We start from the raw sequence: 19,163 nt of genomic DNA, 5'->3' as shown, positions 1-19,163 counted from the left end.
CTCTTGGCTCCACCAAAGCCATCTACTCATTGCGTCTCAGTAGAACTGGCTTAACAGAAGTCCCGGTTTAAGCCATGGAGATATTATATGTTTTTATCCAGCACGTTCATTCTGTTGTTTTGTTCATAGCTCTGACCATCCTTCTACTGATCTGTTTCACCTCCACTAACAGTTTTGGTGCCCAAAAGCCTGTGAAGGAGCCCCCTGGACCCCCACCACTGCCTGTGATTGGGAACCTGCTGCAGCTGGACCTGAGGAGAATACATGCCGTATTACTGGAGGTGAGGAAGTCATCGGAACGATTTTCCTTTTAGGTAGTTTACTGGATCAGACAGCTTATTCAACTTATTCGATGACTGTAATGTATTTTAAGCAAGAGTATATGAACATGCATTGTTGTATTTAGTTATCCAAGAAATATGGATCAATTTTCACCATCTATCTGGGACCCAAAAAAGTGGTGGTCCTGGCAGGATACAAGACAGTGAAGGAGGCACTGGTGAACTGTGCTGAAGTGTTTGGACAAAGAGATCTGGTACGAATTATGGATGAACTTATTCATGGACATGGTGAGTAATTAAAAGCACTAGCTTATGACAAATATGGATAGCCTTTATCTAAGTAAGTGGTTCCCATAGTGTGGGCCCACAAGGTACTGCAAAGTGGGGGGCCAGTAATAACAAAAATTCAGTTTGAAATTACTCACAGGTATGCATAGTTACATATTTACATAAATGTATTCATTTATATAAAAAGTGAATCAAAACTGATAATAGAATGTGGTTAGTTTGTGATATTACTCATTACTCTGAGCTAAATTTACTCTTGTTTTGAAGTTTGTGTCCCAGTGGCAGGTGGGTCGTGAGATTTTCTGTTTTTTAAGTGGGTCGCAGCACTCCTGACTTTGGGAACCTCTGATCTGTGTTATTGAAATTTGTTTTCTTCAAATCAGGTATTATATGGGCTAACGATGAGTCATGGAAAGACATGAGGCGGTTCGCGATGATGAGCCTGAGGGACTTTGGGATGGGAAAGAAAGAATCTGAGGACAAAATCATTGAGGAGTGTCACCACCTCATGGAAGCTTTTGAACAGTTCAAAGGTGAACAGCTGCTGACTGACAGAAATCGCAACGATTTGGAGAGAAATTCTGACTTTTTGTCATTTCCTTTGCAGGAGAAGCATTTGATGCTAACCAATCAATAAGCAACGCAACTGCTAATATTATCTGCTCCATGATCTATGGCAGCAGATTTGATTACAGCGATCCAGATTTTACATCTTTGGTGTATCGTGTGTGCAGAAACAACAAACTTCTGAATACCCCATCAGTTCAGGTATAATTTAAAGTTCAAGGATCAGATGTTTCTTTTTAGCCCCGTTTCCTCAAGACACTTAAAAACATTTAAAGAAAAAACATTTTCCAAAAACTTCCCCTGTGAAATAAATGTTACATTAATTTTTAAAAATACATCTTTACAAACTTTATGCCAAGCATATTAATTCCACACAATAAAACCATCATATAAAATAAGCTTCTTATGAACTGGTTTTAAAAACATCTGCTTTCACTGTTAAATACTAACACTTGCATGCATTTGTCTTTAAACAGCTTTATAACCTGTTCCCCTGGATTGGCAAATGGTTTACTTACCCAAAACTATTCAAAAAATCATTTGCTGCTAATAGGAAGCACCAGTTGAAATTGTTGAGTCATTTAAAAGAAACTCTCAATCCAAAGATGTGCAGAGGCTTCGTGGATGCTTTTCTGGTCCGTCAAGAAAATCTGGAGGTGAGAAACACGACATTTATTAAAGCTGAGAATAATGTGCAGATTTCATGTCTAACTCCATGTGTGTCAATGCTGTTAAATAACTCCTGATTTTCACATGCAGAAATCTGGGATTACCACCAGTCATTTCCACGATGAAAACCTCTTGATGACGGTAATTAATTTGTTTGTTGGTGGCACTGAAACATCATCACGTACTCTCAAATGGGGACTTTTTCTTATGGCCAAGTATCCAAAGATACAGGGTAAGGATTTGACTGACACACACACAAAAAAATTGCTTCTTTCTTAAACTGAAATAAAAATTATTTTATCCTCGGTCGTCTTCCAGACAAGGTCCAGGAGGAGCTGAGGAGGGTAATAGGAGACCGTCAGGCGCGGTTTAGAGACAGGATTGACCTGCCTTTCACCAATGCCGTCATCCACGAGACACAGAGGCTAACTGCCATTGCTGCCCTGGGGCTTCCTCACAGAACTGCCCGAGACATCATCTTCAGGGGTCACTTCATTAAGAAGGTCAAATTTATTGGAACTCAAAGCATGCGTTTATTATAAGCTTAACAATTAACAAGAAAAAACACTGGTGTGAAAAAGGTGTGTAATTATCAAATGGGTGAACCAGTGCAATAAGTATATAAAGTATAATATATATATATAAAGTTTAAATATTTCATGCAATCTGCAGCAGTCAGCTAGTGCTGAAAATTCAACACCTTTAAAGAACAGACAGAAACATTGTGCGATTATTGATTATTGTTATTGTTGATTATTATTGATGCAGCTGGGTAAAATGTTTATTATCTTTATTTTTTTAAGCAAATTAAAAAAAAAAAATCAGGTTATTGGCATTTTCATTCTAAGTATATTTTCATTTAAGACTCATTTTGTCCCAGAGGTCATTTTACTTTAATTAACATGTAAAAACAATAATATCCTGTGAATATAAATAGAAAGTTGGGTCTGTGGTTTCCACAGGGGACAGCGGTGTATCCTTTCCTGATGTCCGTTCTGTCTGATGAGCGTGAATGGGAGAAGCCAAACACTTTTTATCCGGAACACTTCCTGGACAAAGATGGAAAGTTTTTCAAGCGTGATGCCTTCATGGCCTTTTCTGCAGGTTTGTAACCTTCTTGTCAATGCTCACTCTACTCTCACATGAAATCTACTATATTGATTGTTTTCCATTTCAGGTAGCAGGATTTGTCCCGGAGAGAGTCTGGCCCGGATGGAGCTCCTGATCTTCTTCGCCACCCTTCTGCAGCACTTCCGATTCACTCTTCCACCCGGAGTTTCACAGGATGATCTGTCACCATGTGACAGCCTCATCCTCAACCCTTCAGATGTTAAACTGTGTGCTGTTCCCGTCATGTGAGCAACAAGGGCACCAATTGTTGTCTCATTTAGATGGAAGAAAAACATACATATAAGAAAATGAATTTAGTGACTGGAAGAACAAAATGATCTATGAACTCATGATAATCAGTTATGATTGTCCCTTGAAGGAGCTTCTCAAATGTAGAATGGAGCTGAAATAAAGCAAATTGTAACTTCTAAAGTCTGCAGGTCAGCAGGCCACAGGTGTGCTGTTTACTTGAGTTGTTCTAATTCAGCAAATTCAGTTTTGAGATTGAGAACGAGAGCTGCAGTACCAGCGCATTCAGTTTACCTGCACCCTCCACATGATTCAGAAGATACCAACCACAAAGTTTTTATGATAACGTGATTTCATTATTATGCAGTCTCACTGAAAAGTGTCATAATTTGTGTGAGGGATGAGTCCAAAGGCATACTGTTACTGGGGTTAGGTTAATTGGTGATTCTAAATTGCCCACAGGTGTGAATGGTTGTCTGTCTCTCTGTGTTAGCCCTGCGATTGGCTGGCGACCTGTACAGGGTGGACCCTGCCTCTCGCCGTATGACAGCTGGGATTTGCTGTTTGTATCTGAGTTCTGTATGATGTCAAATTAATGCTACAGGTGTTTATTTCATTTTGGCTCATATAGACAGTATTTTTAAACAAAGACCTTGTTAGTTTACCGTTTTACTGGATGACCTCTGAGACAGTTGTGTTGTGCTTCTGCCTGCTGCCCTCCAGAGGACACAACACGTTACAACAGTTTGACTTCAGGACAGATCACCTTTCCTTTGTTGGCAAACATTTGAAGCTCTTTATGCTTTAAGAGTACATGAGTTAAATGTTGCACACACACACACACTCACACACGCACCTGACATTTTGTGCTGAGCAGAGGAAATACTAAAAGAGGAACCATGATATGAAACCCCACCAACAGAGCTGAAGCAGCAGCTTAAAATAAACAGGATGTTTGAAGTGATCAGAGAGTCTAAAGACTTTATCCTGTCTGGGTGACTTTATTTAATTTCAGTGAATGGTCCTTAAATCTTAAATGCTTAAATGCTGAATCCGATTTTTAGATTTAAAAATGGTGAAATATTGATTTTTGATTATCACGTAATTTAAAATAAACTAGAAGTGACATCAGTGGCTTGATCATATCTGATGTTTATTCTGGTCCTTTGTGGGTAACACCTCCAGAGCTCTGCAGCTGCAGTCACATTATCAGAAAAACACATCCTACTTAGTTCTCAGAAGAAAAATAATCTGAGGGAACGTGTACCCCCCCCCTCACCCTATGATGGATGGATGAATGGATGGATGGATGGATGGATGGATGGATGGATGGATGGATGGATGGATCACACCAATAAATGACAGGATTAATTTTAGAGGTTGAATAAAAATGACCTCATGTTATGATTAAGTCATGATAACTTTTATATATGTTTGTGGACAGGAAGTCCTCTGTGACCTGAGCAGAAACAAAACTCCATCCATCCATTCTCTTCTCCTGTTCAGGGTCACGGGGGCGGGGGGTGGAGCCTATCCCAGCTGTCATAGGGCAAGAGGCAGGGTCAACACTGTACAGGTCATCAGCCTGTCGCAGGGCCAACACAGAGAGACAGACAACCATTTGCACCTATGGGCAATTTAGAGTGACCAGTTAATCTAACCCCAGTAACTGCATGTTTTTGGACTGTGGGAGGAAACCCACGCAGACACGGGGAGAACATGCAAACTCCACACAGAGAGAGGCCCAGACCAAGGTGGAATTGAACCTGAACCTTCTAGACGTTATTGTAGCTGTGAGGCAGTAGTGCTAACCACCACACCACCGTGCTGCCCGAAACAAAACTCTATAACACATTATTTAAAAACCTGCATATTTAATCTCATCCACCTGTGATAAAGTCAGACTCGAGTGTCTGTTTGGTTGATAAAGGATGTATGTTCAGTTTCTACGTGTGTAAAAACTGAGGAAACTAATATGCTCGTCCTGCATTAAAAATAACTGCAGTCACAATGAGGAGGGGACAGGAAGTAGGCGGGACTCCACGCTTGTCTTTATGAGTCTCGACTACAGAGACTCTGACAGTGAAGTTTGTGACAGCAGGAGACAAAGAAGAAGAGAAAGAATCATGATGGCTGAATTCAGATTATTTAAAATTTGCCTGTTTTTCATGCTTCCATTTACAGGTAAAGAAACATGCTTAATGTATACATATATATCAAACCCTGTATTAGTATTAGTAATGATAGTTCAGGAAATAACAGTCATATAAAGAAAACTGTTTGCTGTTTTTACTTAACATGAGCTCAGCATATTCAATCAAGTAAAACTTAAAAATTGAATATAAAATAATCACTACATATCTAGGATATATATCTATATCTATCTATCTATCTATATATATATATATATATATATATATATAGGAGTCTAATTTTGTAATTCTTGTTTCTCTATTTCTGTCAACAGCAGTAACTCAACAGCATACTGAATTACGTGCTGAAGTTGGAGGCGAAGTCACTCTGCTTTGTGAAAATGGGAAAAATGACCATGATGGATGTTCCACGACTACGTGGCTCTTTGGTCCTTCAACAACCAATACAGCAGTAGCTCTGTTTGAACACGGACAGATTCACCAACATGCTGGATTCAAATCACACAGGCTGAGAATTACAGACTGTTCTCTGGTTATAAAGGACGTCGCACAACTGCATGAAGGTCGTTACAACTGCAGACATTTCAGATCAGGGCAGTTAGATACAGACACTCAAATTGACCTGATCGTTACTAACAGTGAGTATTTATTTATGTTTTCTTGCCCTGTGCTTACACCTGGAGGGTGTATATATATGTGGTGAACGTTAAAAACCTGAACCTTCGATCCCTTCAGTGAGTCACTCTGCTGGTTCATTTATGCTAACGGGAGAATTTTCTGGTGTGGTTAAAGTCCAGTTGTCTCTTTGACTTATAATTTCTCTGCAGTTCAATCAAATATTTGCTGTTATCCAACAAAAATAAATCAAATGTGATGACTTAACCTGTCTGGATTTACCTGGTCTATCTGTCCTATTTGAGTGAGACACAAGTGAGAATATGATTAAATGTTTAATGACTGTGGATAATAATTATGATGCATTTTCTGAGTTATTTGGATTTTTTTAACCGTTTCAGGAGAGATCTCAACAGCAGATGGGGCCAAATCAACACGTGCTCCATCAGCTACAACAGGAACAGCTGCTTTATCGGTGACAGCTAAATCATCCACGACAAGCATGACATCACCCACAGAAAAGGAAAACAACACAAACACGGGTACAGTGTGAACATCTTTAAAAAATGCCTCCTCTGTCTTCCATCCTCCTGCTTGTGTGTTTGAAGGATGTTTCCATGCATAAGAAACATCAGGAGGACAGAATAGCTAAAATCAAAAGAGCTAAAACCAGTGATGCACAGAGGTATCCTTTACTGGGTTAAAGCACACCAGGACAGGACAAGGACACTTAGCAAGCTAATGATAGCCCAGCTAACATTAGGCTTGAAAACTGATTCATTCCATGTATTATATTTGAATGATTATTGTTGCAGTTCAAACCAACACCATACTGATTATTTTGGCTGCTGGCTTCGCGGTGCTCTTCATAATCATGGCAGTCGTTGGATGGAGGAGAACTAAAAGTGAGGAAACACCTCATTTATTGGGGGTGGGGGAGTTAAGCTGGCTTTTAACTGTTGGACCTAAATTTGACCTCTTTTGTCTTTTTAGGGGGCAAAACACAAAGGAGTGAAGAAATTGTAAGTTTTTAAATGAAGTAATCTAATGTTAAAATACATGGATGACTTCTGTGGTCAATTTCTCTGTGGCTATAATATGACTTTATTTTAGGTATCAGTGCTTTACATGAAAAAAAACTCTTAAAAAGCCTCAGAGCATAAATGTCTGCAGTAGACCAGAAACCATTCATGGCAGGGTGAGATCACACATCAGTGCATATTACACTTGTTTCTTATTATACAATAAGTTTTCACTAACACATCCACAGTGTTAAACTCAGGTGTTCCAGTCACTTCCGTGGCCACAGGTGTATAAACCAGCACCTCGGCATGCAGACTGCTTCTACAAACATTAGTGAAAGAATGGGTCGCTCTCAGGAGCTCAGTGAAGTGCAGCGTGGTACCGTGATAGGATGATACCTGTGCAACAAGTCCTACCATGAAGTGGCAGGCGACGTAAAATCACAGAGTGGGGTCAGAGGATGCTGAGGGTCATAGTGCACAGAGGTCACCAACTTTCTGCAGAGTCAATCACTACAGACCTCTAACCTTCATGTGACCTTCAGATCAGCTCAAGAACAGTGAGAGCTTCATGGAATGGGTTTCCATGGCAGCTGCATCCAAGCCTTACATCACCAAGCTCAGTGCAAAGTGTTGATGCAGTGGTGTAAAACATGCCACAGTACTCATGACTGTACACCAGTGCACAAAGCAAGGTCCAGCTCTGCTTTTTGCAGATGATGCAGTCCTGTTGGCTTCATCAGGTGGTGTCCTTCAGCTTGGAGTGGAGCGATTCGCAGCTGATTGTGAAGCTGCTGGCATGAAAATTAGCACCTCTGCATCTGAGGCCATGCAGGGTTGTTTTTCAGGAGTTGGGCTCAGCCCCTTAGTTCCAGGAAAAGGAACTCTTTCCACCGCCGGGGTTCCGGTGCCTGTGCTGTTCCCAAAAGAACCAGTGAAAAGCTTAGGAACGGCCCCGCGTTTCCACCACGCTTGCGAACCGCTCCTTTATATATGAGTGGGTCCTCGTCTGGACACGGAAGCCGAAGCGCACAAACATGGGAGAACACGCTCCCCTTTCTTGTGCTGCAAATACGTTTTAGGGTCCAAACCAAACTACTGCAGCATCTGTGTGCAGCACAGAGGGAAACACAGACAGCGATTAGAGCAAGACGACAAGTACGCACTTTGTGTCCTTTTATCTGTGATATGAACTGATACAAAGCAGCAAGTTCAGCCTTAGAGCCCAACCTAATTCACAGCCGTGAAAATTGCTTCGCTTTTCTCATGTAATACACATGTAATATGGTAGAAAAGTTTATGTTGAGACAGCAGAGTCACGCCCGTCTGCCGCTTTGGTCAGAAGGGTGTTCTTGGTTCCAGACCAGCTAGCTTGCAGGGCCCGAGTTGAACCCGTTTTCCGGCCGAGCACTGAGTGCGTTCGTGGTGGAAAAAACGCTGAACAGTTTAAATACTGGCACCGGCACCGGAACCCCATCGGTGGAAAAGCGGCGTTGATGCTTCAGCATATCAAGACATTTGGGACAATTTGATGCTCCCAACTTTGTGTGAACAGTTCGGGGATGGCCCCTTCCTGTTCCAACATGACTGCACACCAGTGCACAAAGCAGCTCCATAAAGACATGGATGAGAGTTTGGTGTGGTTCAGGTGCATCACAGAGAATTTTGACATTAAATGTTTTCACACACCACTCTGGCTGTCTTCAATGTGCAGGATCATCCTGCAGCTGATATTTACACCTCCATCAAGAAGACCAACAAAACCTGGGTATGATAAGTCCAACACATTGGTCCACAACATATATCACAATAACAAACATTTGTTGTGGATGTTTGTGATCTCCAGTCAATGAAAAATTCTGCATTTTTCCCATATTTATGTGTGTTTGTTGTGTTTCTATCCTTCATCTTACAGGCTCACAATGAACACCGTAAAAGTGATGCACAGACCTCCGTTTCCTGCATCAGAACCTCCAGGGATGACGTCATCTATGCCAACATTAAACGCACATAAGAAGCCAGTGGCATTTATTATACATTGATAAATGATTGCTTTGGATTGCTTCATATTACTGGAATGTATTTCAAATGTGAATCATAAAGAATACTGAGGTTATTTTTAAAAATCCAACAACTATAATCATCAGATGTACAGTATGGACTCATTGCAGATTTTATGCTTTGCTAATTGCGAGCTTTATTCAAACTCTTTTAATTGTTCAGTGCTATTCAAATATATTGTTGATTTAATAGATTTTTAAGTTGATTTATTTTTTCAATTTTTGTATTTCAAACTCTCAGACCTCCTTAGGCCTCCAGAAGGCAGCAGCTAGGTGGTCAAATATGATCTCTATTCTTCCTTCCCTTTGTTGATTGGTGAAATTCAGAATCCATTTTAAAATTTCATTAAAATATAAATTAACTATTCCACTTTTTTATTTTAAATCCAGAGGCGACCGTACTTTTGAGGCTGTCATGCCCAAACTTTGGAACAACTCATCAGGTCGGCTGCTGAAAACAAATTTTTATAGGTTAGCTTTTCCAAAATTTATTTTTGGCCATAGTTTACATCTAATGCATGAATAGAATTGTGTTGGAATAAATGTAAGATGGTATGGTCGGCTGTGTGTCTGGATGCTGTATACTTGTTTTTAATGTGTGGTTTTATTCAAGCTGTGAAGTGTTTTGTATGTCTTTAAAAAAGTGCAAATAAAGTTATTGTTAAACTCAGTGTTTACAGTAAGCCTGTCCTGATAGAAGGAGCATTCATTACTGCATTATGCAAATTCAAAGACATCCCATCCACAGCTGAACTGGCTACTGAAACAAAGGTGGTGAGGATTTCCATAAAGGGCGACGTTGGTGTAGAACGCTCATAAAATTCCAAACAGTCAGAACGGATATCAGGGGGAAATATCCGGAGTTCTGCTGCTGTCGTCGTCACATTTTTATGTAAAAACTCGTGCTCACTTCTCAGGAAAATTATGACTGGTCTTACACAATTAAAATAGCTTACTCGTGTTATTTCCCGGACGGTGAAGCATCACATCCTGGAAACATCAAACTGAATTCTTTTTTCTAATAAACATGATCTAAACAATAGATAGTTGTCCCAAAAGTAGATAAATACTATTTAAAATAATAGCCATCAGTAGCAGTGGTTACATTTTAAAGCAGGAACACAAGTTTGTCTTTATAACCATGAGATAAAACTGTTATTAATGTTGCTTATGTCTCTATTACACTGTAGGTAAGGGAGGATGGAGTAGTTATGGCAAGATATTATGACATGGCATGGGAGGGGGCGGAGACAAAAACTACACCAGTTAACAGCCTGCATATTTATTTATTTATTTATAGAGTTTTTCTCTAAAATAGAAACAGAGATAGAAGGCACAGGAAGTAGATACTTCATAAGAGAAAAGTACAGAAAATTTGAGCCTGGAAGTGTCCCAGAGGAGACGGAAACACAAGAAAAAAACATGAAGATTGAATTTAAAGTGTTTCTGATGCTGATGCTTTCATTCACAGGTAGGAAATTATGTAACATAATATACGGTGCTTAACAAATTTATTAGGACACCATCCGATGTAAGGTTTATGCTGCACTTGACCTGACGCAACAGAACAGTCATCCTTTCATGTTTGTGTAATGGTTAATGCACCAGCATGCACAAGGTCTTTAATCCAATTATATTTTTAATGCTAAAATATTTTTATTATTATCCATGAATTTTACAAATTTACCATTTTACAAAAAAGCTGAAAAAACACACTATTTTCTATTAAGATGCTAAATTCCAGTTATTTACTAGAATCCCTGAACAGAAAAGTAAGTTTGTGGTTGAATGTTTGTGTGTGGCTAATTTCTGACTTGTCAAAGAAGTCCGGTGTGCCGGATATTAAAATGAGAATTCAGTTTGTTATTTGCCAAAATTTTTTGTTTGTTTGTTTTGAAGAATTTTTGACAGATTTTGAAAAAAATCTGTTCTCTTATTTTTATGCCAGGTGCTCCTAGTTATCTGGGATTAGGTGGACATGATAAATATAAAAACTAATCATCTTTGAATAGTAATTTATAAAAGTATGTCCTCGTATTGGGAATGTGGGTTTATTTTGCAGTATAACATGATCAAGACACTATTGTCTAAGTACAAAATGCTTATTTGAGCAGAAGGAAGTAAAAGGTACAGAAAAGCCAAAATGTACAGTACTGTGCAAAAGTATTTTGTTAGGAAAATGGGAAAGAGGTACAGCAGCTTATTAAAGCATCTGCAAACATACAGCACACAAATACAGCACAAGGGAAAACAGATCTAATGCAGTTCTAAAGAGCTTGAAAGTCAGTATTTGGTTTGACCACCTTTATTCTTCAGCACAGGGTGAGAGCTCTTCTAGACCATCTCACCTGTAATTTCTTTAAGTAGTCTTTGGGAACAGTTCTCAGCTTACAGAAGGACATTTAAAGCTCATCTTTGGATGATGACGGCCTTTTCTTATACTGCATTTTGTTCTCCTGACACGTTTTCTGTTTCAGCTCTTTGGGAATCATCTTATTGGTGCAAAAATATTAATTTATATCTTTGGTATTTTTATAGATTTAACTAAAGCAATAAATTATATGATTTTGCAATAAGCTGCTGTTAACAATGTGCCTAAAAATACAATTTCAATTTTTTGGTAACTGCCTTTTTTTTTATGACTGAACAGTTCATTGGTCACTGATTCAGTTCAGTTTAAATAAATCCTGTAAAAACTGTGAGGTACAAGGAGTGGACTGAGTAAAAAAGAAAAACAGTCAGTGTCCAAAGAAAAGCTTTGAAAGACCTTCAGAAAGACTAAACAGCTGTCCCTGAAGATCATTAAAAAAATCTATTCTTGCTCACTGGAAGCAAAATATAAAGAATTGTAAGTGTGACTCAAGACTTTTGCACAGCATTGTAGAGCTGTAGTGTACCCACAGGGTCTCAGAAGGAGGTAATAATGGACGAATTAAAGCTATTTTCCTTAGTATGTAGATAATATGAACAACTCTTTTTAGATCACCACACAGATACTTCCAGGTCACCTCATTCAGTTAATAAATGTTCTCAGTGAGACTGTTCAGCCACACTCTGCGCCTGTGTGTCTGTGTCTGTATCTGTGTCTGTGTTTGTGTCTGTATCTGTGTCTGTGTCTGTGTTTGTGTCTGTATCTGTGTTAGTCACTTCCTCTTTACTCTGTTTTTAGTGGGGTTTTTTTTACAGTGACTGTTTACTGGGTTTGTTTCCCTGCTGGACTGTTACTCTTGTTGCCTGCCTCAGTGTGTACGACCACTAACAGCTTGTTTTCTTTATTCACAAAACATCAATATGAACATTAAAATGTTATTGTAGTTATTCAAATGTATGTTTTGTCATCTTCTCAACAGGAATAACTCAGCAGTATTCCAGCATCACTGTCCGTGTTGGAGACAAAGTCACTTTGCGTTGTGAAAATGGGAAAGATTTTCGAGAAAACTGTCACAACACCACGTGGACCTTCAGTGATTCGGGAAACACGGTGGCACGGATGATATTTGCAGACGGGGAGGAACACAAACTCCCCAGAGCTAAATCAGGCAGACGGAGTCTCTCAGCTGACTGTTCTGTGGTTATCAGGAAGGTCACGTATGAGGACGTTGGCCGTTACACCTGCAGACAGATCAAACTCGGACGAGAAGTCACACACTCTCTGGTTGATTTGTCTGTTATTACCAGTGAGTGAGTTTTACATCATAACATGTTTCACTGTATGCACTGTAATGAATATGACCCACAGAGATTGAGTTTGTTTGAGTTCTGATGACATTTTCTTTGTTTCTTTTAAAACACTGGATCATGAGATCATGAGTGGAGCATCTGCGCACTTTCTCTTTATCGCCCTCTTATGACTATAAGACGCTAACAGATTCACCCTTTGTCTGTATAGAGGTGCACCTCATCAAAAAATCAGAAATGGTTTTTTTTTTGTCCTTCTTTTCTCAGCAGTGGGAATTCCAACATTCAGCTCCAACATCACTGCCAGGGTCGGAGGTGATGTCACTTTGCCTTGTAGAAATGGAGGTGATTTTCCCGATAAATGCTCGAATACTACCTGGATCTTCAGTGATTCGAGAAGAAGAAGAACTCCACTGATGCTCGTTGAAAATGGGCAGGTTCGTGAAAGCCCCGGTGCTCCATCAGGCAGACTGAGTGTCACAGCAGACTGTTCCCTGCTCATAACGACGGTCACTTATGAGGACGTTGGCCGTTACACCTGCAGGCAGTTCATATCAGACAGACAAGTTACAGACTATCAGGCGGATCTGTCTCTTATTACCAGTGAGTATTTACATCATTATATTCCTTTTTTTTTTTTATTTAAAGTTTAAGTGTGAGGCCATGGTCCTCAGCCGGAAAAGGGTGGAGTGCCCTCTCCAGCTCAGGAACGAGTTCTTGCCCCAAGTGGAGGAGTTCAAGTATCTCGGGGTCTTGTTCAAAGAGTGACGGGAGAAGGGAGCGGGAGATCGACAGACAGATCGGGGCTGCTTCTGCAGTGATGCGGACGCTGCACCGGTCTGTCGTGGTGAAGAGGGAGCTTAGTGTAAAAGCAAAGCTCTCGATTTACCGGTCGATCTACGTTCCTATCCTCACCTATGGTCACGAGCTTTGGGTAGTGACCGAAAGAATAAGATCGCGAATACAAGCGGCAGAAATGAGTTTCCTTCAAAGGGTGGCTGACCTCTCTTTTAGAGATAAGGTGAGGAGTGCAGCCATCCGGGAGGGTCTCAGAGTAGAGATGCTGCTCCTCCACATCGAAAGGAGCCAGTTGAGGTGGCTCGGGCATCTGATTAGGATGCCTCCTGGCCGCCTCTTGGGTGAGGTGTTCCGAGCATGTCCCACCGGGAGGAGGCCCTGCGGCAGACCCAGGACACGCTGGAGAGATTATATCTCTCAGCTGGCCTGGGAACATCTTGGGGTCCCCCTGGATGAGCTGGAGGAGGTGGCTGGGAAGAGGGAAGCCTGGGCTTCTCTGCTTAGGTTCCTGCCCCCGCGACCCTGCCCGGATAAGCGGAAGAGAATGGATGGATGGATGGATCTATATACAGTGTATCACAAAAGTGAGCACACCCCTCACCTTTCTGCAGATATTTAAGTATATCTTTTCATGTGGCTACACTGACAAAATGACACTTTGACACAATGAAAAGTAGTCTGTGTGCAGCTTATATAACAGTGTAAATGTATTATTCCCTCAAAATAACTCAATATACAGCCATAATGTCTAAACCAGCGGCAAAAAAAGTGAGTACACCCCTAAGAGACTACACCTGTAAATGTCCAAATTGAGCACTGCTTATTTTTTCCCCTCCAAAATGTCATGTGACTCAGTGTTACTAGGTCTCAGGTGTGCATAGGGAGCAGGTGTGTTCAATTTTGTAGTACAGCTCTCACACTCTCTCATACTGGTCACTGAAAGTTTCAACATGGCAAAGAACTCTGTGAGGATCTTAAAAGATGAATTGTTGCTCCACATGAAGACTGTTATATAAGCTGCACACAGACTACTTTTCATTGTGTCAAAGTGTCATTTTGTCAGTGTAGCCACATGAAAAGATATACTTAAATATATGCAGACATGTGAGGGGTGTACTCACTTTTGTGATACACTGTATGTGAAGGTGTGAACTAGGACTCAATTCAGACATTTCTGTAAATTTATTAAACATTTCCAAAAAAATAGAAAAATCTAAGTGGACAGCAACAAAACTTTATAACACGACGTCTAACTTTCTGAATGTTAGTATAACTTCTTTCCTGTTGGTGATGAAGTCTCAGTGATCAGTTTTCTGTAGATGAGTTCTGGGTTTTCTCCAAACATGCAGATTTTCAGACATGTTTTTAATACGAAGCACTACGTATGATCATTTTTTTCTAACTGCATTTTTGTTTCTCTGATTTTCTTAACAGTGGTAACTCAACAAATTTCAAAAATTACAGTGAGAGTCGGAGATGAAGTCAGTTTATCCTGTAAAACTGGAAACGATTTTCAGGATAATTGTCGCAGCAATACCTGGCTATTCAACAATTCAGGAAGTGGACGAGTAGAAACGGTCTTTGAAAGTGGGCAAATTCTCAAATCAGACAGACTGAGCATCACAGTGGACTGTTCTCTGGTTATCAGGCAGGTCACATCAGAGGATGGTGGTCTGTACGCCTGCAGACGGCTGCTATCTGGACAATTTACAGACTATCTGCTTCATCTGACTGTTATTAACAGTGAGTATTTCTGACACATTGTACCATACATATATATATATATATATATATATATATATATATATATATATATATATATATATATATATATATATATATATATATATATATATATATATATATATATATATATATATATATATATATATATATATGTCATTTGTATTTTACTTTTATTTTGTCATCTTTAGCAGAGGACACAACAACAACAAAGACTACATCATCAGTTACAGCACTGTTAACAGTGGCTGGGACAAATAAATCTACACCAACAAACATGGCTGCAACCACTCAGAGATCTGCCCCAGAACCAGGAGAGAGGACAGGTATGCTATCAACAACCCTGAAAACAATATTAGTTCTGACTTTACTTACTATTAATTAAAGAAAAACAAAACAAGGAAAAAATAAAATATGATAAAGTTTGCATAATGTTGAGCAGGTCAGACATGAATAAAAAGCCAGATGTTGATCTCTGGCTCCTCCTGTCTGCAGACTCACACATCTGCAAGTCAGACAAAGTTTTCTGTTAGTCAGATTTTTGAGGATCAGAACATTTGAGAATTAAAATATCATTAAATGTTCACATCAGTGCAATAGACTAACTTACAGGTGATTCACAACTTCATAACTTGCCGTATTTAACAAGCCGTGTGAATCTGATCAGGTAAAAATGTGTTTATTTTATTCTCTTTTAAAGGTTGTTGGGTGAAATTCATCGTGGTCACCGTGGGTTTAGCCGCTCTCTCAGTAACCGTCCTATCAGTCAACATATGCACAAATAGAAAAGGTAACAACATTTCCAGAAGAAACTTTTACAAACCAGAAACTTTGATGTACCTCAGTATTTATGATGAGGGCTAAAACAGAATTCATCTTCTATCTTTTCAGATTCCAAAACATCTCAGGGGAAAACGGTGAGTTTTAAAAAGTTATCATTGAATTTATGACTTTATAACAAACCCACATGTCCTAAATATAAACGGATTTCCTTTGGTTAAGATAGAATAAAAACAATAAACACCATTTGCTTTGGAATAACATGATAAAGGATGAATAAAAGAGAGTTCATACAATTCTTCTTACATTTTGTGTCTTCACAGGAGCACAGTGATACCGATGATGACGTGAACTACAAAAATGGTGAAGACTTTCCTGCTGAAGTTGTGCTTCATGGATCAATGGAAAATATTAGATCAGCTACTGCCAGTTTAAATAATTACGAGCTGTTGGGGATGCCGGTGTATAATAATATGGTGAATATTGGGTTTTAAATATAACACCTGCTCTGGTCCAGTTACTGTCTTTGAGGTATGGAAGCTGATCAGACTTCCCTTTGGCATCGTTCTTAGTTACAGATAAATAGGAAGGTTTATTTAGGAGGTTGTTATTAATTCCTATTTTAAATCCATTATTTATGCATTTATATATTCATTTGAACTACTTTGCACTATTGAGAGATGGCAATTTCATTGTATGCTCATTCATATACTGACAATAAAGTTATTCAACTGCAGCTTCATAGGTATTAGTATTATTAATAATTTCAGATCAAACTGTAGTTCCTGTACTCGGCCCCACAAATCTTAGAAACATGGTGTCAAAGCAGATACTTACTCTGGATGGCATTACTTTGGCCTCCAGTAACACTGTGAGAAATCTTGGAGTCATTTTTGACCAGGATATGTCCTTCAATGCACATATTAAACACATATGTAGGACCACTTTTTTGCATGTGTGCAATATTTCTAAAGTTAGAAACATCCTTTCTCAGAGTGATGCTGAAAAGCTCATTCATGCATTTATTACTTCTAGGGTGGATTATTGTAATTCATTATTATCAGGCTGTCCTAAAAGCTCCCTGAAAAGCCTTCAGCTGATCCAAAATGCTGCAGCTAGAGTACTGACAGGGACTAGAAAGAGAGAGCATATTTCTCCCATATTGGCTTCTCTTCATTGGCTCCTTGTTAAATCTAGAATAGAATTTAAAATCCTTCTCCTCACATACAAGGTCTTGAATAATCAGGCCCCATCTTATCTCAAAGACCTCATAGTACCATATCACCCCAATACACCCTCTCTATTTTTAAGATTAGGCTTAAAAGCAGGAGATTGTAATGGCAAAGTTTTACCTGCTGTCCACAGTGGCGCTATTTTGCCAGGTTTGAACAATTTTCTGGCTGTATTTTATTTTATTTTCAGAACTCATATTACATGTAGATCATTTTGTGTTTTATTCTCAAATAATTGTTTGTGAATTTTAGAAAGTAATGAATTTGAAGTAAAAACTAAAACCAACAATAATAAATGCTGCAATAAAATAAAAGCCAGTCATTTATAGATGATGAATGTCAACGTTTGTTCTGATTTTCACACCTGCAAGCTAACATGCAATGACCGATGCAGCCCCTGAATTTGAACAGAGCTCCTGTTTGTTGAATGACTGAGGCTTTCTTCATGGTTATATACAGATGTGCTTTTCTGTTTAGCTGCCCTCTAGTGGACAAACTGTGTATTTACATCTCATGCAATTTGACATCTCAGCATGTTCAGTGTTTACTTATGGTGCACAAAATATCAAAATAAATTATCTAATCTTGATGAAGTTCTTTCATTTGAGTCTCTCCTGACTGGAGTTGAATTCACCACAACATTGTGACGATTATATAATGAACCTCACAGCAAAAACAGACTTAGGAGCAAATGAAGCTGGTCAAGATCTTGAAGCACATTTCTGGGGGAAATATAGATTTTATTTTAAATTCTAAAGCAGTTTAATTCCAAGACATAAAATGTTGCAAAGATGCACAAAAACAGAAAAACAGATCATCCCACCAGGACCAGAACTATTAGAAATGAAATAGTAAAACACACGAGTATTTTTTTTTCAAGATGGCGCCGGTGAGGTCAGCAGCCGTCGTACCTGCTCCTACGCTTTGTTTGTATATATTAGGTTTAGCTCTAATTCTGGACTTTATAATTCCGCCTGCTCTGTGTCATATCACGTATGACAGACAGACTCTTTTTAATATCAGAATACAGCACTCTGGCTGTATTCTGACACCTTTTTCTCCCGACCCGACTTGGCCCCAGGAGATACTGCGTTTCCAGTGGGCCAGCTCAAACAAAGGACGGCGCGGAGCACCCAGGTCACGGACAAGGCCCCGAGGGAAAAGAGCCGGCGTAAGAGAGAGGCTGAGGTGCAGAGCGCACCAAACGCCACTGCCGAGCATCCTGTTGGCTAATGTCCAGTCACTGGATAACAAGCTGGACGAACTCAGGGCCAGGATACAGTTTCAGAGGGACATAAGGGACTGCAACATCATCTGTCTCACGGAGACATGGCTGACCCCCCTCATACCGGACCACTTGTTTTAAACGTTTTAATTTTTAATTTTCTTATGTTATTTATTGTTCTTAATGTTTTTATTTATTTATTTTTATTTTATTATTTTATTTATTTATTTATATATTTTTATTTTTATTTAGTATAGTCCTTGGGGTTACAGATCTTGTACAGCACTTTGGTCAACGTCGTTGTTTTAAATGTGCTTTATAAATAAACTTGACTTGACTTGACTTGACTTGACCACGCCGTACAGCCGTCGGAGTTCTTCAGTGTTCATCGCACGGACAGAACGAGTGAGTCTGGAAAATCAAGAGGAGGAGGTGTGTGCCTAATGATTAATAACAACTGGTGTGACAGTAGGAATGTTGTCCCTCTGAAACAATCATGTTCACCTAACCTGGAGCCATCGAGGAGTTTACGGAAACTGTTGTGGGATTTATTGGGAAAGTTGTTGATGACACTTCACTTAGGAGGACCATCAGGACTTTTCCCAACCAGAAGCCGTGGGTGGATAAATCTGTCCGCGACGCCCTGAGGTCCCGCACCGTTGCCTACAACTCCAGCCTCGCCTCTGGGAACAT

General features: G+C 39.5%; 2 protein-coding genes across 3 annotated transcripts; both read left to right on the top strand.

The window, feature by feature from the left end:
* Window positions 1-3,347, top strand: LOC115773974 (cytochrome P450 2K1-like). The gene is made up of 9 exons (XM_030720958.1): window positions 1-281; window positions 407-569; window positions 953-1,102; window positions 1,177-1,337; window positions 1,613-1,792; window positions 1,896-2,037; window positions 2,124-2,308; window positions 2,768-2,909; window positions 2,983-3,347. Exons 1-9 carry the CDS (start codon window positions 75-77, stop codon window positions 3,162-3,164), a joined length of 1,512 nt encoding a protein of 503 aa, XP_030576818.1. The 5' UTR covers window positions 1-74; the 3' UTR covers window positions 3,165-3,347.
* A 1,785-nt stretch (window positions 3,348-5,132) lies between these two features.
* LOC115773975 (uncharacterized) lies at window positions 5,133-9,636 on the top strand. Of its 2 annotated transcripts, XM_030720959.1 has the most exons (7): window positions 5,133-5,348; window positions 5,632-5,955; window positions 6,334-6,474; window positions 6,748-6,837; window positions 6,926-6,954; window positions 8,669-8,722; window positions 8,870-9,636. In XM_030720959.1, the coding sequence occupies exons 1-7, from the start codon at window positions 5,219-5,221 to the stop codon at window positions 8,966-8,968; spliced, it is 867 nt and encodes a 288-aa protein (XP_030576819.1). In that variant the 5' UTR covers window positions 5,133-5,218; the 3' UTR covers window positions 8,969-9,636. The 2 variants fall into 2 exon arrangements, with proteins under 2 accessions (XP_030576819.1, XP_030576820.1); XM_030720960.1 differs by lacking the exon at window positions 8,669-8,722.
* Window positions 9,637-19,163: the final 9,527 nt, after the last annotated feature.

The sequence above is a fragment of the Archocentrus centrarchus genome, chromosome 24 (genome assembly GCF_007364275.1).
Source record: "Archocentrus centrarchus isolate MPI-CPG fArcCen1 chromosome 24, fArcCen1, whole genome shotgun sequence".
NCBI classification, from domain to species: Eukaryota; Metazoa; Chordata; class Actinopteri; order Cichliformes; family Cichlidae; genus Archocentrus; species Archocentrus centrarchus.
This window is presented reverse-complemented; position numbering and strand designations above follow the sequence as displayed.